This window comes from Ranitomeya variabilis, chromosome 4 (assembly GCF_051348905.1).
Source record: "Ranitomeya variabilis isolate aRanVar5 chromosome 4, aRanVar5.hap1, whole genome shotgun sequence".
In the NCBI taxonomy this organism is placed as follows: domain Eukaryota; kingdom Metazoa; phylum Chordata; class Amphibia; order Anura; family Dendrobatidae; genus Ranitomeya; species Ranitomeya variabilis.
In genome coordinates, this window is record NC_135235.1 from 241,234,761 (window position 1) to 241,262,488 (window position 27,728).

The window sequence follows — 27,728 nt, forward strand, 5'->3', positions numbered from 1 at the left end:
CGCACCACCGCACTGGAGGGACCCATCTGGGGAAAAAGCCACAGAACAGCAGAGGCCCCGTCAGGCCAACACCCCACTCCCCCAAGTAAAGGCAGACTGAGCACTCACTATGCAGTAGCCGCTCTCGGAGTCACAGGAGCTGGCATGGCCGTTACAGTTACATCCAGAGCAGGTGCCCAAGAAGGGTCCTCCGGGAACACGCTCAAACTGCGGCGAGCAAACCTCACAGGACAGGCCGGAATAGCCCGGGGGACACCTGGAATACATGACCAGCAATCAGCCGCCAGACGACATCCATCAGTGAATGATGCGCCACCAACGCTCTGCACTGACCGGCACTCCTCCACGCCCAGCGCCACCCCCAGCTGCGTGTACTCCACAGAGGTGGTGTCCAGGACTATGTCCGCCAGCCCCACACTGGCCATTTTGTTGTCATACACCGTCTGAATCATTAAGGCTTCCACATTCTGTAGTGTCATTAGAAGATCCTCGCGGGTGACTGCTGCCCCAGACTCATGCTGCCAGTGCTCCTGCAGACGGAGAAGACAAGAGATGGCTGACAGGTAGTGTAATCGACAGGTGGGTGCAGGCAGCCATGCGGTGTAATACAGAATACATCAGGGTCACTGACACCAGACCCTCACCCACTGCCGGCAGAGACCGACTCCAGCACAAGAAAGGAAACACAGATGGACGACAATGGCCGCTGCTACTCAGGCTGGAAGTCTGCACCTCCGAGGAGCAGGAGGGCCGGAGCCGGGCTGGACGCTCACCTCCGTGAACTGCACCGCCCGCTGGTTCATAATGCCCGGCTGTGTTGATGGTAGAACTCGATAGATAAGTTTCTGCCCGTTTCCGAGGAGAACCACATCCGGCTTCCTCACAGGCTCTGACTGGCCTCGTGTCAGGCCATAACGCACTTTATAACTGAGAGACCCTCCATATGAGTCTACCTGAAAGGAGAGGTAAGGCGATAAGACACGCTCCCCAGCTCACAGGCAGGGGGCATGATGCGCAGACCTTACTTTGTTCCCCAAGAACTGTGCCGGCAGCGTCCAGAAGGAGTCGTGACTCAGGAATCTGCGGGACAGGTCCACCAGCTGGAACTCCTCCACAGCGGTGTCAATCTGGAGCTGATTGGAGGATAATGGAGGAAACCCCTGGTGAGAGGAGACGTTTACCCCTACAGAAGATGAAAAAACAACAAGTGAGCGGTGTCAAATCCAATGTCAGGCACACGACTACAAGCGGCGTCAAATCCAATGTCAGGCACACGACTATGAGCGGCGTCAAATCCAATGTCAGGCACACGACTATGAGCGACATCACATCCAATGTCAGGCACACGACTACGAGCAGCATCAAATCCAATGTCAGGCACACGAGTACGAGCAACATCACATCCAATGTCAGGCACACGACTACGAGCGACATCAAATCCAATGTCAGGCACACGACTACGAGCGACATCAAATCCAATGTCAGGCATACGACTACGAGCAGCATCAAATCCAATGTCAGGCACACGACTACGAGCGACATCACATCCAATGTCAGGCACACGACTACGAGCGGCATCAAATCCAATGTCAGACACACGACTACGAGAGGCATCAAATCAAATGTCAGGCACACGACTACGAGCGACATCACACCCAACGTCAGCCACACGACTACGAGCGACATCAAATCCAATGTCAGGCACACAACTAGGAGCGGCATCAAATCCAATAACAGGCACACAACTACGAGCGGCATCACATCCAACGTCAGGCACACGACTACGAGCGGCATCAAATCCAATGTCAGGCACACGACTACGAGTGGAATCACATTTAATGTCAGGCACACAACTACGAGCGGCATCAAATCCAATGTCAGGCACACGACTACGAGCGGCATCAAATCCAATGTCAGGCACATGACTACGAGCGGCATCAAATCCAATAACAGGCACACAACTACGAGCGACATCACATCCAACGTCAGCCACATGACTACGAGCGACATCAAATCCAATGTCAGGCACACGACTACGAGCGGCATCAAATCCAATGTCAGGCACACGAGTACGAGAGGCATCAAATCCAATGTCAGGCACACCAGTACGAGAGGCATCAAATCCAATGTCAGGCACACGACTACGAGCGACATCAAGTCCAATGTCAGGCACACGACTACGAGCGACATCAAATCCAATGTCAGGAACACGACTACGAGCGGCATCAAATCCAATGTCAGGCACACGAGTACGAGAGGCATCAAATCCAATGTCAGGCACACGAGTACGAGAGGTATCAAATCCAATGTCAGGCACACGACTACGAGCGACATCAAGTCCAATGTCAGGCACACGACTACGAGCGACATCAAATCCAATGTCAGGAACACGACTACGAGCGGCATCAAATCCAATGTCAGGCATACGACTACGAGCAGAACCAAATCCAATGTCAGGCACACGACTACGAGCGACATCACATCCAATGTCAGGCACACGACTACGAGCGACATCAAATCCAATGTCAGGCACATGACTACGAGCGGCATCAAATCCAATGTCAGGCACATGACTACAAGAGGCATCAAATCCAATATCAGGCACACGACTACGAGCGACATCACATCCAATGTCAGGCACACAACTACGAGCAGCATCAAATCCAATGTCAGGCACACGACTACGAGCGACATCACATCCAATGTCAGGCACACGACTACGAGCAGCATCAAATCCAATGTCAGGCACACGAGTACGAGCAACATCACATCCAATGTCAGGCACACGACTACGAGCGGCATCAAATCCAATGTCAGGCACACGACTACGAGAGGCATCAAATCCAATGTAAGGCACACGACTACGAGCGACATCAAATTCAATGTCAGGCACACGACTACGAGCGACATCACATCCAATGTCAGGCACACGACTATGAGCGGCACCGAATCTTAATGGTCTGACATTATCGTAGCTGAAATGCAGCTGGCAGAAAAAAATGGGCACTCACCTTTAAAGTCATCTTGAACATTAAATCGGAGTCTGATCTGGTTTCTGTAACGACCTGTTTGATGGCAAACCCTGGCAACACCAAAGCAAAAACAAGGAATGCATCGAGACGTGCCATCCACATGGAAGAAGCCTTCTGAGCAGAGACCTGGGGATAAAAGACCTGCAATGAAGGAGTTGTTCTGCTGGAGATCACCGACCCTCGGACTCTGCGGAGACTCAGACATCACCTGTCTTCAAGGAGAGGATGCCGTCAGGAATCCCGAACACCATGCCTTTGCCGTTGATGGCTTCGCATGTGTAAGCGCCCTGGTCCGCTTCCTTCACATCTCGTATGATGAGCGTGCTGTGTCCATTCTCGTTGCTCATCGACACTCTGGGGAAACAAAATGATGCCAGATTATCACCCCAACCCCAATTCATCAGTAATACCGATGTTAAACAGGATAGTCGTACCTGCTGCTATTGGGGATGTGGCCCCAGTTTAGTCTCCATGTAATGATTGGGGTCGGGATGCCAATTGCCACACAAGTAAAGCGTACGGTATCTCCCCGAGAAGCCATGATGCTCTCCTCAGGGGGTGTAATCACCTGTGGAGGACCTGAGAAGAAGCAGATTACTGGTAACCATGCCCGAGGCCACAAACAGCACACGAGGGCGGTGAGCACACTTACTGCAGCCGATCTCATCGGAGCGGTCGAGGCAGTCGGCTTCCTCGTCACACTGGTAACTGGCCGGGATACAGGTCCGGGATTGGACACATAGAAACTGATCGGGGCCGCACATGTCACTTGGGCCTTTGGTGGCTGTACGAGACATATAGGACAGTTCAAGATGTGTATAGAGTACGGAGCGATTGCAGGTCTGACAAAACATGGAAGCTGAATGCAATGTGCTCCGATAGCGGCAGGACACTGGCAGGACAGCGCCCTACAAAGCTGATCTACTCACGGCAGTGTATTTCATCTGAGCCGTCTCCACAATCATTATCACCATCACAACGCCAAAGCTTCAGAGCGCAGCGGCCATTTCTACACTTAAATTCATTTGGCTCACAGGGAGAGGGGGTTCCTGGGTAGAAGACAAAAAGGAAAACCACTCTCATAAGAACCCCAAAATCAAAACACATTGTGTATAGTGTCCTCCCTCATATTGCACCCCCAGATCAGGAGCGGTCCTGTACAGTCACACGTGTGGTGTCCTCCCTCATAGTGCACCCCCAGATCAGGAGCGGTCCTGTACAGTCACATGTGTAGTGTCCTCCCTCATATTGCACACCCAGATCAGGAGCGGTCCTGTACAGTCACATGTGTAGTGTCCTCCCTCATACTGCACCCCAGATCAGGAGCGGTCCTGTACAGTCACAAGGGTAGTGTCCTCCCTCATACTGCACCACCAGATCAGGTGCGGTCCTGTACAGTGACATGTGTAGTATCGGCCCTCATACTGCACCCCCAGATCAGAAGCAGTCCTGTACAGTCACATGTGTAGTGTCCTCCCTCATATTGCACCCCCAGATCAGGAGCAGTCCTGTACAGTCACACATGTAGTGTCCTCCCTCATATTGCACCCCCAGATCAGGAGCGGTCCTGTACAGTCACACGTGTAGTATCCTCCCTCATACTGCACCCCCAGATCAGGAGCGGTCCTGTACAATTACACATGTAGTATCCTCCCTCATACTGCACCCCCAGATCAGGAGCGGTCCAGTACAGTCACATGTGTAGTGTCCTCCCTCATACTGCACCCCCAGATCAGGAGCAGTCCTGTACAATTACATGTGTAGTATCCTCCCTCATACTGCACCCCCAGATCAGGAGCGGTCCTGTACAGTCACACATGTGATATCCTCCCTCATACTGCACCCCCAGATCAGGAGCAGTCCTGTACAGTCACATGTGTAGTATCCGCCCTCATACTGCACCCCCAGATCAGGAGCAGTCCTGTACAGTCACATGTGTAGTATCCGCCCTCATACTGCACCCCCAGATCAGGAGCAGTCCTGTACAGTCACACGTGTAGTATCCTCCCTCATACTGCACCCCCAGATCAGGAGCAGTCCTGTACAGTCACATGTGTAGTATCCTCCCTCATACTGCACCCCCAGATCAGGAGCGGTCCTGTACAGTCACATGTGTAGTATCCGCCCTCATACTGCACCCCCAGATCAGGAGCAGTCCTGTACAGTCACACGTGTAGTGTCCTCCCTCATATTGCACCCCCAGATCAGGAGCGGTCCTGTACAGTCACACGTGTAGTATCCTCCCTCATACTGCACCCCCAGATCAGGAGCGGTCCTGTACAGTCACATGTATAGTGTCCTCCCTCACACTGCACCCCCAGATCAGGAGCAGTCCTGTACAATTACATGTGTAGTATCCTCCCTCATACTGCACCCCCAGATCAGGAGCAGTCCTGTACAGTCACATGTGTAGTATCCGCCCTCATACTGCACCCCCAGATCAGGAGCAGTCCTGTACAGTCACATGTGTAGTATCCTCCCTCATACTGCACCCCCAGATCAGGAGCAGTCCTGTACAGTCACATGTGTAGTATCCGCCCTCATACTGCACCCCCAGATCAGGAGCAGTCCTGTACAGTCACATGTGTAGTATCCTCCCTCATACTGCACCCCCAGATCAGGAGCAGTCCTGAACAGTCACACGTGTAGTGTCCTCCCTCATATTGCACCCCCAGATCAGGAGCGGTCCTGTACAGTCACATGTGTAGTATCCTCCCTCATACTGCACCCCCAGATCAGGAGCGGTCCTGTACAGTCACATGTGTAGTATCCGCCCTCATACTGCACCCCCAGATCAGGAGCAGTCCTGTACAATTTCATGTGTAGTATCCTCCCTCATACTGCACCCCCAGATCAGGAACGGTCCTGTACTGTCACATGTGTAGTATCCGCCCTCATACTGCACCCCCAGATCAGGAGCAGTCCTGTACAGTCACATGTGTAGTATCATCCCTCATACTGCACCCCCAGATCAGGAGCGGTCCTGTACAGTTACATGTGTAGTATCCGCCCTCATACTGCACCCCCAGATCAGGAGCAGTCCTGTACAGTCACACGTGTAGTGTCCTCCCTCATATTGCACCCCCAGATCAGGAGCGGTCCTGTACAGTCACACGTGTAGTATCCTCCCTCATACTGCACCCCCAGATCAGGAGAGGTCCTGTACAGTCACACATGTAGTATCCTCCCTCATACTGCACCCCCAGATCCGGAGCAGTCCTGTACAGTCACAAGTGTAGTATCCACCCTCATACTGCACCCCCAGATCAGGAGCGGTCCTGTACAGTCACACGAGTAGTGTCCTCCCTCATACTGCACCCCCAGATCAGGAGCAGTCCTGTACAGTCACATGTGTAGTATCCTCCCTCATACTGTACCCCCAGATCAGGAGCGGTCCTGAACACTCACATGTGTAGTATCCTACCTCATACTGCACCCCCAGATCAGGAGCGGTCCTGCACAGTCACACGTGTAGTATCCTCCCTCATCTCATATTGCACACCCAGATCAGGAGCGGTCCTGTACAGTCACACGTGTAGTATCCTCCCTCATACTGCACCCCCAGATCAGAAGCGGTCCTGTACAGTCACATGTGTAGTATCCTCCCTCATATTGCACACCCAGATCAGGAGCAGTCCTGTACAGTCACAAGTGTAGTATCGTCCCTCATATTGCACACCCAGATCAGGAGCGGTCCTGTACAGTCACATGTGTAGTATCCTCCCTCATATTGCACACCCAGATCAGGAGCGGTCCTGTACAGTCACACGTGTAGTGTCCTCCCTCATATTGCACCGCCAGATCAGGAGCGGTCCTGTACAGTCACATGTGTAGTGTCCTCCCTCATACTGCACCCCCAGATCAGGAGCGGTCCTGTACAGTCACATGTGTAGTATCCTCCCTCATACTACACCCCCAGATCAGGAGCGGTCCTGTACAGACACATGTGTAGTGTCCTCCCTCATACTGCACCCCCAGATCAGGAGCGGTCCTGTACAGTCACATGTGTAGTGTCCTCCTTCATACTGCACCCCCATATCAGGAGTGGTCCTGTACATTCACACATGTAGTGTCCTCCCTCATATTGCACACCCAGATCAGGAGCGGTCCTGTACAGTCACATGTGTAGTATCTTCCCTCATATTGCACACCCAGATCAGGAGCGGTCCTGTACAGTCACACGTGTAGTGTACTCCCTCATATTGCACACCCAGATCAGGAGTGGTCCTGTACAGTAACACGTGTAGTGTCCTCCCTCATACTGCACCCCCAGATCAGGAGCGGTCCTGTACAGTCACATGTGTAGTGTCCTCCCTCATATTGCACATCCACATCAGGAGCAGTCCCGTACAGTCACATGTGTAGTGTCCTCCCTCATATTGCACATCCACATCAGGAGCAGTCCCGTACAGTCACATGTGTAGTGTTCTCCCTCATATACTCATATATCACCCCCAGATCAGGAGCGGTCCTGTACAGTCACATGTGTAGTATCTTCCCTCATATTGCACACCCAGATCAGGAGCGGTCCTGTACAGTCACACGTGTAGTGTCCTCCCTCATAGTGCACACCCAGGTCAGGAGCGGTCCTGTACAGTCACACGTGTAGTGTCCTCCCTCATAGTGCACCCCCAGATCAGGAGCGGTCCTGTACAGTCATACGTGTAGTATCCTCCCTCATATTGCACACCTAGATCAGGAGCGGTCCTGTACAGTCACATGTATAGTGTTCTCCTTCATACTGGAACCCCCAATCAGGAGCAGTCCTGTATAGTCACACGTGTAGTGTCCTCCCTCACACCACACCCCCAGGTCAGGAACAGTCCTGTACTGCCACATGTCTAGTGTTGGGGCGTAGTTCTCCTTTATACTGCACCCCCAGATCAGGAGCGGTCCTGTACTGTCACATGTGTAGTGCTGCGTGGTTTATGGCCATTTTCACATACTCACCGCAGTTAAGTTCATCGCTGCCATCCTTACAGTCGCGTTCTCCGTCACACAGATAGTCCCTAGGAATACACTGTCCGTTCGGGCACCGCGCCTCTTCTCTCCGGCATTGGCGGGGACCATCTATTGGTGGCTTGGGGGTAAACGGCTTGATTGGCGTAGTGGCAATCAGTGGGGGTCTGGTATAAATGGGTGGATACGGGGTGGTGGCCGGACGCCGTGTTGTTACAGGTCTTGCAGTAACAGATGGGCCAATGATGTCAGACTCTGCAGTTACTGGAGAAAAAAATGTGATCTATCAGATGCCAGGGAGAAGATGGGGGCGTCAGATCAAAGCACAGCTGAAAGAGCGACATGAGGACTGGGGTGAAATATGTGTATATATATCTATATGTGTGTAGTGACATATGTCTAGGGTTATATGTGTGACTAGTGATAATGTAACATCTGTCCTGAAGGCAAGTCGCACCTAGGTGTTAATAGGTACTTCTTTGGGACTAGTAGAATTGTGTCTCCTTATCTCACTAGGAGGTCTAGCTAGGGCCAAGAAGAAAGGTAACATTTGGCACCTCCTAGGTCTTGGAGGGGAGATGTTAATTGCAGCCTGAGGGCATCTATTCCTGAGAACCTTTTCACAAGTGTCTCAAGAGAAAAATATATATTCATTAGTAGCGCGGCCGTGGCTAATCAAAAAGCCAGCAATTATGATATTAACCTGAGGGGCCGGTCTAGAAACCTGACCTCCAGACAAAAGTTATAAATTTAGGCTGCAGACAGAGAATTGTGTTCACAGGATGGGGGCAGCCTGAGAAGCTGGTGTGATCCAATCTACATTCACACCCTCAGGGAGCAGAAAGCAACTAACTGTTAGATAACTTCTGTAAGTTTCTCCTCTTTATTTTATACTGTTTTGCATAAGTTGTATGACTTTTTATTATCATATTTTTATACCTTTTTTCTTATTGTAAACATTGAACCTTTTGTTATTAAAGTATAAAACTTTAACCAGTTGAACCTTGAATGTTCTAAAAGAATCCATAGCCTAAGGTGTGTGAGCCTTATGAGTGGTAGACATTATTAGTACTAATATTTCCGGGACTCATCGCCCGTGTATTCGGTGAGTGGTGGCAGCGTGTATGAGCGGGTGTATGGCCTGGGTTGGTGTGTGATTTATGCTCCCATTACAGCATAGGACAGAGGTTGAATGCTGGACTGAGAGTGGGGAGATAGATTAACCCTTGCAGGCACAACCCCAAGTCACGTGTGAGAGCAGGCACGTGACGAATAAGTGACACCACGGAGAAGGGATCCGTGACAAGGATCACCTGAGAGGCTGCACAGGTCTCCAGTAAAGATGATGCAGTTGAGAATGGAGCTCCGCTCCCATTAGTGTGCAGGAGGCCATCAAAAAGGGATATTTCCAGGTCTCCATCCATATGCAGCACTGCATAAGATCCAGAACCTCAACTTCACAGATCTCTACAGTCACCGGAAAAGACCTAGAACCTCTGCAATAGATCTGACCTGGCACCAGATAAGACCTGGACCCTCCGCTATATGGATCTGTCCGGGCACCGGATAAGACCTGGGACCTTGGTTTTATGGATCTGTCCCAACATATGATAAGATCCTGGTCCTCAGATTTATGGATCTGTCTGGGCACCAGATAAGACCTGGAACCTCTGTGCTATGGATCTGTCCGGGCACCGGATAAGACCTGCGACCTTGGTTTTATGGAACTGTCTGGGCACCATATAAGACCCGGAACCTGTGTTCTATGGATCTGTCAGCGCACCGGATAAGACCTGCGACCTTGGTTTTATGGATCTGTCCCAACATATGATAAGATCCTGGTCCTCAGATTTATGGATCTGTCTGGGCACCAGATAAGACCTGGAACCTCTGTTCTATGGATCTGTCCGGGCATCGGATAAGACCTGCAACCTTGGTTTTATGGATCTGTCCCAACATATGATAAGATCCTGGTCCTCAGATTTATGGATCTGTCTGGGCACCATATAAGACCTGGAACCTCTGTTCTATGGATCTGTCCGGGCACCGGATAAGACCTGCAACCTTGGTTTTATGGATCTGTCCCAACATATGATAAGATCCTGGTCCTCAGATTTATGGATCTGTCCGGGCACCAGATAAGACCTGGAACCTCTGTTCTATGGATCTGTCAGGTCACCGGATAAGACCTGGAACCTCCAAGCTAGGGATCTGTCTGGGCACCGGATAAGACTCGGGACCTCGGTTTTGTGGATCTGTCCCAACATATGATAAGATCCTGGTCCTCAGATTTATGGATCTGTCTGGGCACCATATAAGACCTGGAACCTCTGTTCTATGGATCTATCCGGGCATCGGATAAGACCTGGGACCTTGGTTTTATGGATCTGTCCAAACATATGATAAGATCCTGGTCCTCAGATTTATGGATCTGTCTGGGCACCATATAAGACCTGGAACCTCTGTTCTATGGATCTGTCCAGGCACCGGATAAGACCTGCAACCTTGGTTTTATGGATCTGTCCCAACATATGATAAGATCCTGGTCCTCAGATTTATGGATCTGTCCGGGCACCAGATAAGACCTGGAACCTCTGTTCTATGGATCTGTCAGGTCACCGAATAAGACCTGGAACCTCCAAGCTAGGGATCTGTCTGGGCACCGGATAAGACTCGGGACCTCGGTTTTGTGGATCTGTCCCAACATATGATAAGATCCTGGTCCTCAGATTTATGGATCTGTCTGGGCACCATATAAGACCTGGAACCTCTGTTCTATGGATCTGTCCGGGCACCGGATAAGACCTGGGACCTTGGTTTTATGGATCTGTCCAAACATAGGATAAGATCCTGGTCCTCAGATTTATGGATCTGTCTGGGCACCAGATAAGACCTGGAACCTCCGCTCTATGGTTCTGTCAGTTCACCGGATAAGACCTGGAACCTCCAAGCTAGGGATCTGTCTGGGCACCGGATAAGACTCGGGACCTCGGTTTTGTGGATCTGTCCCAACATCAGATAAGACCTGGATCCTCAGCTCTATGGATCTGTCCAGTCAATGGATAATTCCCTAGCCCTCGGTTTTCTGTATCTGTCCGGGCACCGGATAAGACCTGGAACCTCCAAGCTAGGGATCTGTCTGGACACCGGATAAGACCCGGGACCTCGGTTTTGTGGATTTGTCCCAACATCAGATAAGACCTGGATCCTCAGCTCTATGGATCTGTCCAGTCAATGAATAATACCCTAGCCCTCAGTTTTATGTATCTGTCCGGGCACCAGAAAAGACCCGGGACCTTGGTTTTGTGGATCTGTCTGTGCACCGGATAAGACCTGGAACCTCAGCTTTTTGGATCTGTAAGGGCACCGGATAAGACCTGGGACCTCAACTTGTGGACCCATTAGCTTCACTCACCACAATCCTTCTCGTCTGACATGTCGCGGCAGTCGTGGCGCTGATCGCACTGGAATTCTAGCGGGATGCACTCGCCATTATTACAGGTGAACTCCTCGGTGGAGCAGGAGCGAGGTGAAGGTGTGACTGCAGAGAGAGGAGGGAGACATATCACACATGGTGGGAACTCCAGGGGGCTCTAACATGTCAGTGTGAGAGCATAGCCGTGTGCACATGTCTGCGCTGTATAGACTGGGTATGAATACAGAGATCATACAGAGCAGGCGTCTCAGAGATCTGCCAGGGGGCTCACAAGTCCGAGGACCAGCACACCCTCAGCTCTATCACCTCTATTTCTAGGAGACACGAGGTTTGATAAAACAAGTTATACTTCCCCTCTGCTCTGGCGCCGCTACTCTGGTGGTCCCGCAAAGATGTACTGCAGTGACTAAGTTTCATACTACCAGCATGAGACCACTGCAGCGAATCACAGACCTCCGCAGGGATGGTCCCATGTGTCCGCTGAGGTCAGTGATCACATCTTCTGCTTTCTGATCAGGACACAAAGCTAATTTACAATGTACTGATTCATTGACAACAAGAAGAGATCTTTTTACATAGAATTTGCATTTCACTTTGTGACTAATAGAAAATTGCAGAACTGTTTAATATGCACAAATTTCACTTCATTCAGAGGATAAAAGACACAGAAGGATCAGCTTCACAGCATATGTGCGATTATAGCTCGCAAACACTCAATGTGACGAGCAAGCGCCTGGAGACAGGGAGAGAGCATGCCCTGGAGAAAGAGCGCCATGAGACATGGAGAGAGCCTGCCAGGTGACAGCAAGCCAGGAGACATGGAGAGAGCGTGCCAGGGAAAAGCAAGCCAGGAGACATGGAGCAAGCGTGCCAGGAGACAGAGAGAGAGTGTGCCGGGGTGAAAGGGCGACATAGAGCGAGTGTGCCGTGGAAGAGAGAGCTAGTCAGGAGACATGGAGCAAGCCTGCCAGGAGACAGAGAGAGAGTGTGCCGGGGTGAGAGGGTGACATAGAGGCGAGCGTAACAGGGGAGAGCGAGTCAGGAGACATGGAGCGAGTGTGCCGGGGGACAGCGAGTCAGGAGACATGGAGAGAGTGTGCCGGGATGGGAGGGCAACATAGAGCGAGCATGAAAGGGGAGAGCGAGCCAGAAGACATGGAGCGAGCATGCCAGGGGAGAGACAGTCAGGAGACATGGAGCGAGTGTGCCGTGGAAGAGAGAGCCAGGAGACATGGAGAGAGTGTGCCGGGGAGAGCAAGCCAGGAGACATGGAGCAAGCGTGCCAGCAGACACAGAGAGAGTGTGCCGGGGTGAGAAGGTGACATAGAGCGAGCGTGACAGGGGAGAGCAAGCCAGGAGACATGGAGCAAGCATGCCAGGAGACAGAGAGTGTGCAGGGGTGGGAGGGCAACATAGAGCGAGCGTGACAGGGGAGAGCGAGTCAGGAGACATGGAGCGAGCGTGCCGTGGAAGAGAGAGCCAGGAGACATGGAGAGAGTGTGCCGGGAAGAGCAAGCCATGAGACATGGAGCAAGCGTGCCAGGAGACACAGAGAGAGTGTGCCAGGGTGAGAGGGTGACATAGAGCGAGCGTGACAGGGGACAGCGAGCCAAGAGACATGGAGCGAGCGTGCCAGGGAAAAGCAAGCCAGGAGACATGGAGAGAGCGTGCCGGGGAGAGCAAGCCAGGAGACATGGAGCAAGAGTGCCAGGACACAGAGAGAGTGTGCAGGGGTGGGAGGGGAACATAGAGCGAGCGTGACAGGGGAGAGTGAGTCAGGAGACATGGAGCGAGCGTGCCGTGGAAGAGAGAGCCAGGAGACATGGAGAGAGTGTGCCGGGGAAAAGCAAGCCAGGATATACAGAGAGAGTGTGCCGGGGTGGGAGGGCGGCATAGAGCGAGCGTGACAGGGGAGAGCGAGCCTACCGGGGAAGAGAGCCAGGAGACATGGAGCGAATGTGCCAGGAGAGAGTGAGCCAGGAGACATGAAGAGAGTGTGCCGAGGGGAGAGGGTGACAGAGCGAGCGTGACAGGGGAGAGGGAGTCGGGAGACATGGAGCGAGCGTGCCGTGGAAGAGAGAGCCAGGAGACATGGAGTGAGTGTGCCGGGTGAGAGCAAGCCAGGAGACATGGAGTGAGCATGCCAGAAGAGAGTGAGCAAGGAGACATGGAGAGAGTGTGCCGGGATGAGAGGGCGACATAGAGAGAGCGTGACAGGGGAGAGCGAGCCAGCAGACAGGCGTGAGCGTGCTGGGGGAAAAAGAGCCTGGAGACATGGAGAGAGTGTGCCAGGGGAGAGTGAGTTGGGAGACATGGAGCGAGAATGTCAGGGGAGAGAAAGCCAGGAGACATGAAGCGACTGTGCTGGGGGGAGAGGGCGACATGAAGCGAGTGTGCCAGGGGAGAGTGAGTCAGGAGACATGGAGAGAGTGTGCTGGTGTGAGAAGGCGACAGAGTGAGCGTGCCGGGGGTGTGCGAGTCAGGAGACATGGAGCGAGCGTGTCAGGGGAGAGCCAGGAGACATGGAGAGTGCGTGTCGGGGAAGAGAGAGCCAGGAGACATGGAGAGAGTGTGCCAGGGGAAAGCAAGCCAGGAGACATGGAGCGAGCATGCCAGGAGAGAGAGAACCAGGAGACATGGAGAGAGTGTGCGGGGGTGAGAGGGCAACATGGAGCAAGCATGAAAGGGGAGAGTGAGCTTGCCGGAGAAGAGAGAGCCAGGAGACATGGAGCTAGTGTCCCGGGGAAGAGCGAGCCAGGAGACATGGACAGAGTGTGCCGGGGGAAAGGGCGACATGGAGCAAGCATGACAGGTGAGAGTGAGTCAGGACACATTGAGAGTGTGACGGGGGAAAGTAAGCCAGGAGACATGGAGCGAGCGTGCCAGGGGAGAGCGAGCCAGGAGACATGGAGACAGTATGCCGGGGTGATAGGGCAACATGGAGCGAGCATGATAGGGGAGAGCGAGCCACAAGACATGGAGCAAGCGTGCCAGGGGAGAGAGAGCCAGGAGACATGGAGCGAGTGTGCCGGGGGAGAGCGAGCCAGAAGACATGGAGAGAGTGTGCCGGGGAGAGGGAGACATGGAGCGAGCATAACAGGGGAGAGTGAGCCAGGAGACATGGCGAGAGTGTGCCAGGGGAAAGCAAGGCAGGACACATGGAGCGAGCATGCCAGGGGAGAGCAAGCCGGGAGACATGGAGAAAGTATCCTGGGGGAAAGCAAGGCAGGAGACATGGAGCAAGCATGCCAGGAGAGAGTGAGCCAGGAGACATGCAGAGAGTGTGGCGGGGTGAGAGGGCGACATGGAGCGAGCGTGACAGGGGAGAGCAAGCCAGGAGACATGGATCGAGCGTGCCAGGGGAGAGAGAACCAGGAGACATGAAGCAAGTGTGCCGGGGGAGAGCGAGACAGGAGACATGGAGTGAGCCAGGAGACATGGAGCGAGCATGCCGGGGGAGAGAGAGCCAGGACACATGGAGCGAGTGTGCCGAGGGAGAGCGAGCCAGGAGACATGGAGAGAGTGTGCCGGGCGGACAGGGCGACATGGAGCGAGCGTGCCGGGGGAGAGTGAGTCAGGAGACATGGAGCGAGTGTGCCAGGAGAGAGAGAGCCGTGTGAGAGCTAGTGCCATGAGACATGAAGAGAGATTGTAGTGGGAGAGAGCCCCAGGAGACATAAAGAGAGTGTTGTGGGGATATAGCGCGCCCAGGAGACATGGCAAGAGGGAGAGAGCATACTGGGGAGAGAGCACGTCAGGAGACATAGAATAGAGAAAGCGTGCCGAGGATAGAACGCACCAGGAGATATAGAGAGAGTATGCCGGGGAGAGAGTGCCCCAAGAAACATGTAGAGAGGGAGAACGTGTGCTTGGGGAGAGCACGAAGGGAGAAGACAGGCCAGGAGACATGGAGAGAGCATACCGGAGGGAGAGCATGCCAGGAGACATGGAGAAAGCGTGCCAAGGAGAGCGAGCCCCAGAAGACATGGAGAGAGCGTGCTGTTGGAGAGCGCATCAGGAGACATGGGAAGAAGGAGAGATCATGCTGGGGAGAGAGCATGCCAGGAGACATGGCGAGAGGGAGAGAGAATGTTGAGGGGAAAGCGAGAGAGCACGCCAGGAGACAGGGATAGAGCATGCCGGGGAGAAAGAAAGTGTATGCCAGGGAATGGGGAAAGAGAGTCAGGGGACAGGTATAGAGTCCAAAAAAGAAGAGAATGTCCAGCTTCATCGAATCCGTAAAAAAGAGTTTTCTTTATTCACAAACTTTAAGCATAGAGGATACAGACTTCAGCACGAGCTTGTTCATGATTAAGGGAGCTTAGTCTCCAGAAACGCATTGAGATTCTTACCCATATGGCTCGTGCTGAAGTCTGTATCCTCTATGCTTAAAGTTTGTGAATAAAAAAAACTCTTATTTACGGATTCGGTGAAGCTGGACATTCTCTTCTTTTTTGGATTCTATACGCCTGGACACAGCGGGTCCGTGCTCCCGAAGATTGGTTTATGCATCACGGGTGAGCTGGTTTATATTCCTTCTTTCACAGGTATAGAGTACAATACAAGGGCCAGCTAGAGAGCACAAGGGAGAAAGAGAAAAAGCTCATGCTGGGGGACAGGGAGATCGAATATGTGCAAGGAGCCAGGGAGAGTTTGCTAGGAATATGGAGAGGGCACCAGGGGAGAGGGAAAGCACGCCAAGGGACAGAGAGAGCGTGCCACAGAGCGTCAAACAGGGAGAGTGCCAGGAGAGAAAATACTGGAAAACATAAAAAATGGAAAAGGATGCAATAGAGACAACGGCGTGCACCCACAGCACAGCGCGAGCATCTTACCTGCCATCTCCACCCCAACCAAAGATGGAGGGGTTTGTGCTGGAACAAAAGAAAAGTTCAGACTTCACAGACTGTGAGAGAGAAGATGAAGAACCGAGGGACCGAGGGCAGAGACAATGGGGAGCACATAAGCCCCGAGAGATATGGTGTACGAATGCAGGATAATACGGCACATGAGTGCAGGAGAGGACAGCGTACGAGTACAGGAGGAGACTGCGTAAGGGTGCAGGAGGAGACGGCGTAAGGGTGCAGGAGAGTACGGGTGCAGGAGGAGATGGCGTCCGAGCGCAAGAGAGTGCGGGTGCAGGAGGAGGCGGCGTAAGGGTGCAGGAGGAGATGGCGTAAGGGTGCAGGAGAGTACGGGTGCAGGAAAGTACAGGTGCAGGAGGAGATGGTATCCGAGCGCAGGAGAGTACGGGTGTAGGAGGAGACGGCATAAGGGTGCAGGAGAGTACGAGTGCAGGAGGAGACGGCGTAAGGGTGCAGGAGAGTACGGGTGCAGGAGAGACGGCGTCCGAGCGTAGGAGTAGACGGCGTCCGAGTGCAGGAGGAGACGGCGTCCGAGCGCAGGAGGAGACAGCGTTCGAGCGCAGGAGGAGACGGCGTCCGAGAGCAGGAGGATACGCGTTCGAGCGCAGGACGAGACGGCATACGAGCGCAGGACGAGACGGCGTACGAGCGCAGGACGAGACGGCGTACGAGCGCAGGACGAGACGGTGTACGAGCACAGGACGAGACGGCGTACGAGTGCAGGACAAGACGGCATACGAGCGCAGGATGAGACGGTGTACGAGCACAGGACGAGACGGCGTACGAGTGCAGGACAAGACGGCGTACGAGCGCAGGAGGAGATGTTTTCCGAGCGCAGGACGAGACGGCTTAAGAGCGCAGGAGGAGACGGCGTAAAAGCGCAGGAGGAGACGGCATAAGAGCGCAGGAGGAGACGGCATAAGAGCGCAGGAGGAGACGGCGTAAGAGCGCAGGAGGAGACGGCGTAAGAGCGCAGGAGGAGACGGCGTAAGAGCGCAGGAGGGGACGGCGTAAGAGCGCAGGAGGAGACGTTTTCCGAGCGCAGGAGGAGACGGCGTCCAAGTGCAGGACGAGACGGCGTCCGAGCGCAGGAGGAAACGGCTTCCGAGCGCAGGAGGAGACGGCTTCCGAGCGCAGGACGAGACGGCGTCCGAGCGCAGGAGGATATTGTACATCAGTGGCTCTATACATTATGACCTGCAGTATACGCTATATACTTATTCTCCTCTCAATGTAACGGATGAGGGACACTTACCGGCTCCAAGACGACGGAACTGGAAGCCTTTGGTGGAGGTGACGTAACTGGCGATGGAACCACTAGCAATGACGGAGTACAGCACCTGGCGGATCTCTGCATCGTTCTCATTACCTTCAGATCCAACATCCAGTTCCACAAACACAAAATTATCAATGACCCTGTGGAGACCGAAGAGAAAAGAGAAAGGACCACGAGGGGCCACAGTGAAGTCAGAGCAGATATGCAGGGCAGAGAAATGCAAGGGATAGCGTGGGGGGCTGCTAGTGCAGGGGGTATGTACAGCCCAGGGAACACACAGCAAGGGGGTCACACACAGCCCCGGGAGGACACGCACAGCCCCGGGGAGGACACGCACAGCCCCGGGGAGGACACGCACAGCCCCGGGGAGGACATATGGGATATATGAGATATATGGGACATATGAGATATATGAGATATATGGGACATATGAGATATATGGGACATGTGGGGATATACAGTATGTGCCCACAGCGGCCGTATACACCACTTACTTGACATATACAACGTTAACCATTTGCTCGCCAGGAATTTTGTAATATTCGGACTCAAGCTAGAAAATAAAGGAACAGATGATCCATTAGTATGCGCTATGGCTGAGGTGCGACTCCTCCTGTCAGTGGCGGTGCCAGGAGTCATTGCCATGCACTGACAGCAATAGACAGGCAATGGTGAACACAAGGCACTGCTCGTAGGGCCACCTCACCGTGTCCACGATGGCCTCCGACAAATCCCGAAACTGATCTGAAGACACATTGTCCAGGTCCGGTGTGTACTCGATGGATGTAGTGAAGTTCACCAGAGCTCGGTAATAAACTGCAAGAAATAAGGAAGGAACAAGAAACTGAGCTGCGGGATGTGACCACCAAGGGGCCATGGGGGATGTGGCCACCAGGGGGCGCTGCGGGATGTGGCCACCAGGGGGCACTGAGGGATGTGGCAACCAAGGGGCCATGCGGGATGTGGCCACCAGGGGGCGCTGCGGGATGTGGCCACCAGGGGGCGCTGCGGGATGTGGCCACCAGGTGGCGCTGCGAGATGTGGCCACCAGAGGGCGCTGCAGGTTGTAGCCACCAGGGGGCGCTGCGGGATGTGACCACCAGGGGGCGCTGCGGGATGTGGCCACCAGGGGGCGCTGCGGGATGTGGCCACCAGGGGGCGCTGCAGGTTGTGGCCACCAGGGGGCCATGAGGGATGTGGCTACCAAGAGGCCATGCGGGATGTGGCCACCAGGGGGCGCTGCGGGATGTGGCCACCAAGGGGCCATGCGGGATGTGGCCACCAGGGGGCGCTGCGGGATGTGGCCACCAGGGGGCGCTGCGAGATGTGGCCACCAGGGGGCGCTGCAGGTTGTAGCCACCAGGGGGCGCTGCGGGATGTGGCCACCAGGGGGCGCTGCGGGATGTGGCCACCAAGGGGCCATGCGGGATGTGGCCACCAGGGGGCGCTGCAGGTTGTGGCCACCAGGGGGCGCTGCAGGATGTGACCACCAAGAGGCCATGCGGGATGTGGCCACCAGGGGGCGCTGCATGTTATGAACACCAGGGAGAGCTGTGGGATGTGGCCACCAGGGGGCGCTGTGGGATGTGGCCACCAGGGGGCACTGCAAGATGTGGCCACCAGGGGGCGCTGCAGGTTGTGGCCACCAGGGGGGCTGCGGGATGTGGCCACCAAGGGGCCATGCGGGATGTGGCCACCAGGGGGTGCTGCAGGTTGTGGCCACCAGGGGGCGCTGCGGGATGTGGCCACCAAGGGGCCATGCGGGATGTGGCCACCAGGGGGCGCTGCATGTTGTGGCCACTAGGGGGAGCTGTGGGATGTGGCCACCAGGGGGGGCTGCGGGATGTGGCTACCAGGGGGCGCTGAAGGTTTTGGCCACCAGGGGGCGCTGCAGGTTGTGGCCACCAGGGGGCGCTGCAGGATGTGGCCACCAGGGGGCGCTGCACTAATGTGGTGATAGAGTATATGGAAGGATGAAGGAGATTTCAGGGACAACGTGGTAATAATCATCAGACATTATACACATCATGCCATGAACGAAAAAAGAAAAATAATCAGCACCACTGTAGTGCACTTACCCCACAATGCAAGAGATATCCTTATACGAGAGACTCCTTAACTCACATATAACGGCCTCTTGAGGGTGCTGCATCCGAAGACGTCATACAATGTTTAGACAAGAAGAAGGAAAGATGGTGCGCACTCCTGGGTCCGTTAAATGGCCATTGGGACCTGTAGAAGCGCAGTGTTGCGTGAAACAGCTGTAGTCCTGTTCTATCCGCACGTTGTCTCCCGCCCGTTTGTCAATGTATTGATGTTCCAATAAAGTAAGGATTTTAACGGACCCAGGAGTGCGCACCATCTTTCCTTCTTCTTGTCTAAACATTATACACATCATCCCCGAGCTTCAGAAGCATCTACCCCCCTGTACTGTACAGTTGTAGGACCACACAGCCTCACAGTCAGGGATCACAGGGCAACATAGCCTCAATGTCAGGAATCATAGGGCCACACAGTCTCATGGTCAGGGGTCACAGGGCCACACAGCCTCAAGGTCAGAATTCATCATCTTTCCCCCATCACACGCGACCCCCCCAACGAACCTATCCATTACAGTAAACGGCTGCCCACACTCCCCAGTCCCACAAGCTCGCTGTCTCGGGGTAATCCTTGACACTGATCTCTCCTTCAAACCACATATCCAAGCCCTTTCCACTTCCTGCCGACTTCAACTCAAAAATATTTCACGGATCCGTAAATTCCTAAACCAAGAATCTGCAAAAACCCTAGTCCATGCCCTCATCATCTCCAGCCTCGACTACTGTAACCTTCTGCTCTGTGGCCTCCCCTCTAGCACTCTCGCACCCCTCCAATCTATTCTAAACTCTGCTGCCCGACTAATCCACCTGTCCCCCCGCTATTCCCCGGCCTCTCCCCTCTGTCAATCCCTTCACTGGCTCCCCATTACCCAGAGACTTCAGTACAAAAGCCTAACCATGACATACAAAGCCATCCACAACCTGTCTCCTCCATACATCTGTGACCTCGTCTCCCGGTACTTTCCTGCACGCAACCTCCGATCCTCACAAGATTTCCTTCTCTACTCCCCTCTTAGGCTACGTTCACATTTGCGGTGTGCGCCGCAGCGTCAGGCGCCGCAGCGTCGCCGCATGCGTCATGCGCCCCTATATTTAACATGGGGGCGCATGGACATGCGTCGCACTTGCGTTTTGCGCCGCATGCGTCGCTGCGGCGCCCGCGTCTGGGCGCAGAGGACGCAGCAAGTTGCATTTTTGCTGCGTCAAAAATCAATGAAAAAAAGGACGCATGCGGCGCAAAACGCAGCGTTGTGCATGCGTTTTGCTGCGTTTTTGTTTGCGTTGTGCGTTGCGGCGCCGACGCTGCGGCGCACAACGCAAATGTGAACGTAGCCTTATCTCCTCTTCCCACAATCGCACACAAGATTTCTCTCGCGTATCACCCCTACTCTGGAACCCTCTACCACAACACATCAGACTCTCGCCTACTATTGAAACCTTCAAAAAGAACCTGAAGACCTACCTCTTCCGGCAAGCCTACAACCCGCAGTAACCACCGATCGACCAAACCACTGCACGACCAGCTCTACCCTCACCTACTGTATCCTCACCCATCCCTTGTAGATTGTGAGCCCTCGCGGGCAGGGTCCTCTCTCCTCCTGTACCAGTTGTGACTTGTATTGTTCAAGATTATTGTACCTGTTTTTATTATGTATACCCCTCCTCACATGTAAAGCGCCATGGAATAAATGGCGCTATAATAATAAATAATAATAATAGGGGCACACAGCCTCACGGTCAGGAATATTAGGGCCACACAGCCTCATGGTCAGGGATATTAGGGCCACACAGCCTCATGGTCAGGGATATTAGGGCCACACAGCCTCATGGTCAGGGATATTAGGGCCACACAGCCTCACGGTCAGGGATCATAGGGCCACACAGCCTACCGGTCAGGGATCACAGGGCCACACACCCTCCCGGTCAGAGATCACAGGGCCACATAGCCTCACAGTCAGGGATCATAGGGCCACACAGCCTCACGGTCAGGGATATTAGGGCCACACAGCCTCCAGGTCAGGGATCATAGGGCCACACAGCCTCACAGTTAGGGATCTTGGGGCCACACAGCCTCCCGGTCAGGGATCATAGGGCCACACAGCCTCCCGGTCAGGGATCACAGGACCACACAGCCTCACAGTCAGGGATCACAGGGCCACACGACCTCACAGTCAGGGATCATAGGGCCACACAGCCTCACAGTCAGGGATCATAGGGCCACACAGCCTCACAGTCAGGGATCACAGGGCCACACAGCCTCACAGTCAGGGATATTATGGGCCACACAGCCTCACAGTCAGGGATCATAGGGCCACACAGCCTCACAGTCAGGGATCATAGGACCACACAGCCTCCCGGTCAGGGATATTAGGGCCACACAGCCTCACGGTCAGGGATATTAGGGCCTCACAGCCTCACAGTCAGGGATATTAGGGCCACACAGCTCTCACGGTCAGGGATATTAGGGCCTCACAGCCTCACAGTCAGGGATATTAGGGCCACACAGCCTCACGGTCAGGGATATTAGGGACACACAGCCTCACGGTCAGGGATATTAGGGCTACACAGCCTCCCGGTCAGGGATCACAGGGCCACACAGTGTCACATCAGGGATCATAGGGCCACACAGGGGCGGTGATGTTTGGGGCTATAAAGAGCTTTTGCCTGTCCCCCTTCCTCCCTGAAACATGATGTGGACGCCGCCTCATTTAGCAGGCATGACCCATACATGACAGCAGCTGCTCCTGCACCGGGAAGTGAAGATCGGGCCCCAAGGCTCAGCCCTCCCCACACTGAACATCTGTTCTGCCATTCTTATCTGGACATAGGGCCACAGGTCCACACAAAGCCCAAACTTCGCCCTGACACGTGATGGGGGACGCGGGTATAAGGATGGAATGTGACAGCCGCCTACAGTAAACCACTGACAGCACCGGGCTGACCTGCCAGCGGCTGCACAGGGGGATAATGGACGAGCGCAGCTGTCAGGGAACATCCATCCATAGGGACAGAGTGATGGACGTGTACAAGGCCGACACAGCTGGAAATTGCTGGACAGCGGGGCCCCTAGGGAGGATCGCTCATATTTATGGGGCTGGAGAAGAATGGTCCAGTGTGAACAACGCCCCTCTGACTGCGGGATACACCGGGGATAGATGGCGTCTTCTCAGCACTCTGGGGCAAAATGTGCAGTGCTGTCGCCCGCTGGATCTCTCCAGTCTCCTCTGCCTGGTCGGCGCCTCTACTGGCCGCAGTGTCCCTGCTCTGGTCTCGTTAGTTGATTAATTGTTTAATGAGGTAAATTGGGCCGAGATCTGAACAGACGCTTCCCAGATATCCAGAGCCGGGAACCAGGTGTGCAGCATCTGTGTAAGTGCAATATTGTCATACTGTATGTACAGTCAGACAGGGCAGGAGGCAATACAGGAGGCAGGCAATATTGCAGGATGCAGGCATCAAGACAGGAGGCAGGCAACAGGGCAGGTGACAAGGTAGGAGGTAGGTGAAAGGGCAGGAGGCAGATGACAGGACAGGTGAAAAGGCAGGAGGCAGGTGACAAGGCAGAAGGCAGGCGACAGGGCAGGAGACAGGCAATAGGGCAGGTGCCAAGGCAGGAGACAGGCAATAGGGCAGGTGCCAAGGCAGGAGGCAGGGCAGGCGACAAGGCAGGAGGCAGGTGACAGGGCAGGAGGCAGATGCCAGTACAGGTGACAAGGCAGGAGGCAAGGCAGGTGACAGGGTTGGAGGCAGGTGACAAGGCAGAAGGCAGACAACAGGGCAGGTGACAAGGTAGGAGGTAGGTGAAAGGGCAGGAGGCAGATGACAGAACAGGTGAAAAGGCAGGAGGCAGGTGACAAGGCAGAAGGCAGGCGACAGGGCAGGAGGAAGAAGATAGGGCAGGAGGCAGATGGCAGGACAGGTGACAAGGAAGGAGGCAAGGCAGGTGACAAGGCAGGAGGCAGGTGACAGGGCAGGAGGCAGATGGCAGGACAGGTGACAAGGCAGGAGGCAAGGCAGGTGTGACAGGGTTGGAGGCAGGTGACAAGGCAGAAGGCAGACGACAGGGCAGGTGACAAGGCAGGAGGCAGGCATTAGGGCAGGTGACAAGGCAGGAGGAAAGGCAGGTGACAAGGCAGAAGGCAGGCAATAGGGCAGGTGACAAGGCAGGAGACAGGGCAGGCGACAAGGTAGGAGGCAGGGCAGGTGGCAGGCGACAGGGCAGGATGCAGGCACAAGACAGGAGGCAGACAACAGGGCAGGTGACAAGGCAGGAGGCAGGTGAAAGGGCAGGTGACAAGGCACGAGGCAAGGCAGGTGACAGGGTTGGAGGCAGGTGACAAGGCAGAAGGCAGACGACAGGGCAAGTGACAAGGTAGGAGGCAGGTGAAAGGGCAGGAGGCAGATGACAGAACAGGTGAAAAGGCAGGAGGCAGGTGACAAGGCAGAAGGCAGGCGACAGGGCAGGAGGCAGAAGACAGGGCAGGAGACAGATGGCAGGACAGGTGACAAGGAAGGAGGCAAGGCAGGTGACAAGGCAGGAGGCAGGTGACAGGGCAGGAGGCAGATGGCAGGACAGGTGACAAGGCAGGAGGCAAGGCAGGTGTGACAGGGTTGGAGGCAGGTGACAAGGCAGAAGGCAGACGACAGGGCAGGTGACGAGGTAGGCAATAGGGCAGGTGACAAGGCAGGAGGAAAGGCAGGTGACAAGGCAGAAGGCAGGCAATAGGGCAGGTGACAAGGCAGGAGACAGGGCAGGCGACAAGGTAGGAGGCAGGGCAGGTGGCAGGCGACAGGGCAGGATGCAGGCACAAGACAGGAGGCAGACAACAGTGCAGGTGACAAGGCAGGAGGCACGTGAAAGGGCAGGTGACAAGGCACGAGGCAAGGCAGGTGTTATGATCTGGTGGCCTAAGAGCGTCATGAGACGTACTCTGGAGAATGTGGTAACTGTACTGACCGCAGACCCTGGACTTAACACCGCAACTAGAAGTAGCCGTGGGATGTACCTACCAATCCTAGACACCTCGTCACAGCCGGAGGACTAATTAACCCTATAGATAGAAAAGAGAAAACTATCTTGCCTCAGAGAAAATTCCCAAAGGATAGGTAGCCCCCCACAAATATTGACTGTGAGAGGAGAGGAAGGAACATACACAGGCTGAAAACAGAATTTAGCAAAGGAGGCCAATCTAGCTAGATAGAAAAGATAGGACAGAGAACTATGCGGTCAGTATTAAAAATAATAAGAAATGTCCACCACAGATAATACAAAAAAAACCTCCAAATCTAACTAAAGACTTGGAGGGTAAATCTGCCTCACCAGAGATTCCAGCTCGGCTGCATAAATCCTTACACAGACCAAGCTGGATAAGAAAAAACATGCAATGCACTGAACAATGAGGCCCACAACATGTGGGCAGAAAAACAAGCAGAACTTATCTTGAAGAAATGAACTGCAAGCAGGGGCGACCAGGAAGGAATGTGAATCCTCCAGAAACAATGAACAACTGGCACTCACCAAAGGGTGAGGCCAGACTAAATAGCCCCGTCCGAAGTGGACGCACCTGATGACTGCTGTGAAGGACAAACAGCAGCACTACCACTTATAACCACCGGAGGGAGCCCAAGAGCAGAACCCACAACAGAATTCACAACAGTACCCCCCCCCCTTGAGGAGGGGTCACCGAACCCTCACCAGAGCCCCCAGGCCGATCAGGACGAGCCAAATGGAAGGCACGAACCAAATCGCCAGCATGAACATCGGAGGCAACAACCCAAGAATTATCCTCCTGGCCATAACCCTTCCACTTGACAAGATACTGAAGCCTCCGTCTTGAAAAACGAGAATCCAAGATCTTCTCCACCACATACTCCAACTCCCCATCAATCAACACCGGGGCAGGAGGATCAACAGAGGGAACCACGGGCACCACATATTTCCGCAACAAAGATCTATGAAAAACATTATGGATGGAAAAAGAGGCTGGAAGGGCCAAACGAAAAGACACTGGATTGATAATCTCAGAAATCCTATAAGGACCAATAAACCGAGGCTTGAACTTCGGGGAAGAAACCTTCATAGGAACATGACGGGAAGACAACCAGACCAAATCCCCAACCCGAAGCCGGGAACCCACACGCCGACGACGGTTGGCAAAACGCTGAGCCTCCTCCTGAGACAACACCAAATTGTCCACAACATGAGCCCAAATTTGCTGCAACCTGTTAACCACAGAGTCCACCCCAGGACAATCAGAAGACTCAACCTGCCCTGAAGAAAAACGAGGATGAAACCCAGAATTACAAAAGAAGGGTGAAACCAAGGTAGCAGAACTAGCCCGATTATTAAGGGCAAACTCGGCCAATGGCAAGAAAGCCACCCAATCATCCTGATCGGCAGACACAAAGCATCTCAAATAAGTCTCCAAAGTCTGGTTAGTTCGCTCGGTTTGACCGTTTGTCTGAGGATGAAATGCGGAAGAAAAAGACAAATCAATGCCCAGCTTAGCACAAAAGGACCGCCAAAACCTAGAAACAAACTCAGAACCTCTATCGGACACAATATTCTCCGGAATGCCATGCAAACGAACCACATGCTGAAAAAACTACGGAACCAACTCAGAAGAGGAAGGCAATTTAGGCAAAGGTACCAAATGAATCATCTTAAAAAACCGGTCACAGACCACCCAGATAACAGACATCCTCTGGGAAACAGGAAGATCCGAAATAAAATCCATAGAAATATGTGTCCAAGGCCTCTCAGAGACCGGCAAAGGCAAAAGCAACCCAATGGCGCGGGAGCAGCAAGGTTTGGCCCGCGCACAAGTCCCACAGGACTGCACAAAAGAACGCACATCCCGTGACAAAGAAGGCCACCAAAAGGACCTACTAACCAAATCTCTGGTACCAAAAATCCCAGGATGGCCAGCCAACACAGAACAGTGAACCTCAGAAATCACTTTACTAGTCCATCTGTCAGGAACAAACAGTTTCCCCGCTGGACAGCGATCAGGTTTATCAGCCTGAAACTCCTGAAGAGCCCGTCGCAAATCAGGGGAGATAGCGGAAAGAATCACCCCCTCCTTCAGAATACCAACCGGCTCAAGAGCCCCAGGGGAATCAGGCAAAAAACTCCTAGAGAGGGCATCAGCCTTAACATTCTTAGAACCCGGAAGATACGAGACAACAAAATCAAAACGAGAGAAAAACAGGGACCATCGAGCCTGTCTAGGATTCAGCCGTTTGGCAGACTCGAGGTAAATCAGATTCTTATGATCGGTCAAGACCACAATACGGTGCTTGGCCCCCTCAAGCCAATGTCGCCACTCCTCAAATGCCCACTTCATAGCCAACAACTCACGATTGCCGACATCATAATTGCGTTCCGCAGGCGAAAACTTTCGAGAAAAAAATGCACACGGTTTCATCGAGGAACCATCAGAATTCCTCTGAGACAAAACGGCCCCTGCCCCAATCTCAGAAGCGTCAACCTCAACCTGAAAAGGAAGAGAAACGTCCGGCTGGCGCAACACAGGGGCAGAAGTAAATCGGCGCTTAAGCTCCTGAAAGGCAGAAACAGCCTCAGAGGACCAATTCGTTACATCAGCGCCCTTCCTCGTCAAATCGGTCAGGGGTTTAACCACACTGGAGAAGTTGGCAATGAAACGGCGATAAAAATTAGCAAAGCCCAAAAATTTCTGAAGGCTCTTCACGGATGTGGGCTGGATCCAATCATGAATGGCCTGAACCTTAACCGGATCCATTTCTATAGATGATGGAGAAAAAATGAAGCCCAAAAAAGAAACCTTCTGTACTCCAAAGAGGCACTTAGACCCCTTCACAAACAAGGCATTATCACGAAGGACCTGAAATACCATCCTGACTTGTTTCACATGAGACTCCCAATCATCTGAAAAAATCAAAATATCATCCAAATATACAATCATGAATTTATCAAGATAATTCCGAAAAATATCATGCATGAAGGACTGAAACACAGATGGGGCATTAGAGAGTCCAAATGGCATCACAAGATATTCAAAATGGCCCTCGGGCGTATTA

General features: G+C 53.6%; 1 protein-coding gene across 5 annotated transcripts in view; it reads right to left on the reverse strand.

The window, feature by feature from the left end:
• Window positions 1-27,728, reverse strand: part of HSPG2 (heparan sulfate proteoglycan 2) — a 237,714-nt gene that overhangs the window by 120,263 nt on the left and 89,723 nt on the right. For all 5 annotated transcript variants that reach the window (XM_077260474.1, XM_077260476.1, XM_077260475.1 and 2 more), the window contains exons 5-18: window positions 18,275-18,384; window positions 18,063-18,121; window positions 17,548-17,708; window positions 11,407-11,532; window positions 7,983-8,255; window positions 3,962-4,081; window positions 3,685-3,816; window positions 3,467-3,611; window positions 3,241-3,386; window positions 3,012-3,158; window positions 1,026-1,183; window positions 774-953; window positions 334-530; window positions 109-256 (exon numbers count right to left, since the gene is read on the reverse strand). In XM_077260474.1, coding sequence (XP_077116589.1) covers window positions 109-256; window positions 334-530; window positions 774-953; window positions 1,026-1,183; window positions 3,012-3,158; window positions 3,241-3,386; window positions 3,467-3,611; window positions 3,685-3,816; window positions 3,962-4,081; window positions 7,983-8,255; window positions 11,407-11,532; window positions 17,548-17,708; window positions 18,063-18,121; window positions 18,275-18,384 — 2,102 coding nt within the window. The remainder of the gene's footprint in view (window positions 1-108; window positions 257-333; window positions 531-773; window positions 954-1,025; window positions 1,184-3,011; window positions 3,159-3,240; window positions 3,387-3,466; window positions 3,612-3,684; window positions 3,817-3,961; window positions 4,082-7,982; window positions 8,256-11,406; window positions 11,533-17,547; window positions 17,709-18,062; window positions 18,122-18,274; window positions 18,385-27,728) is intronic.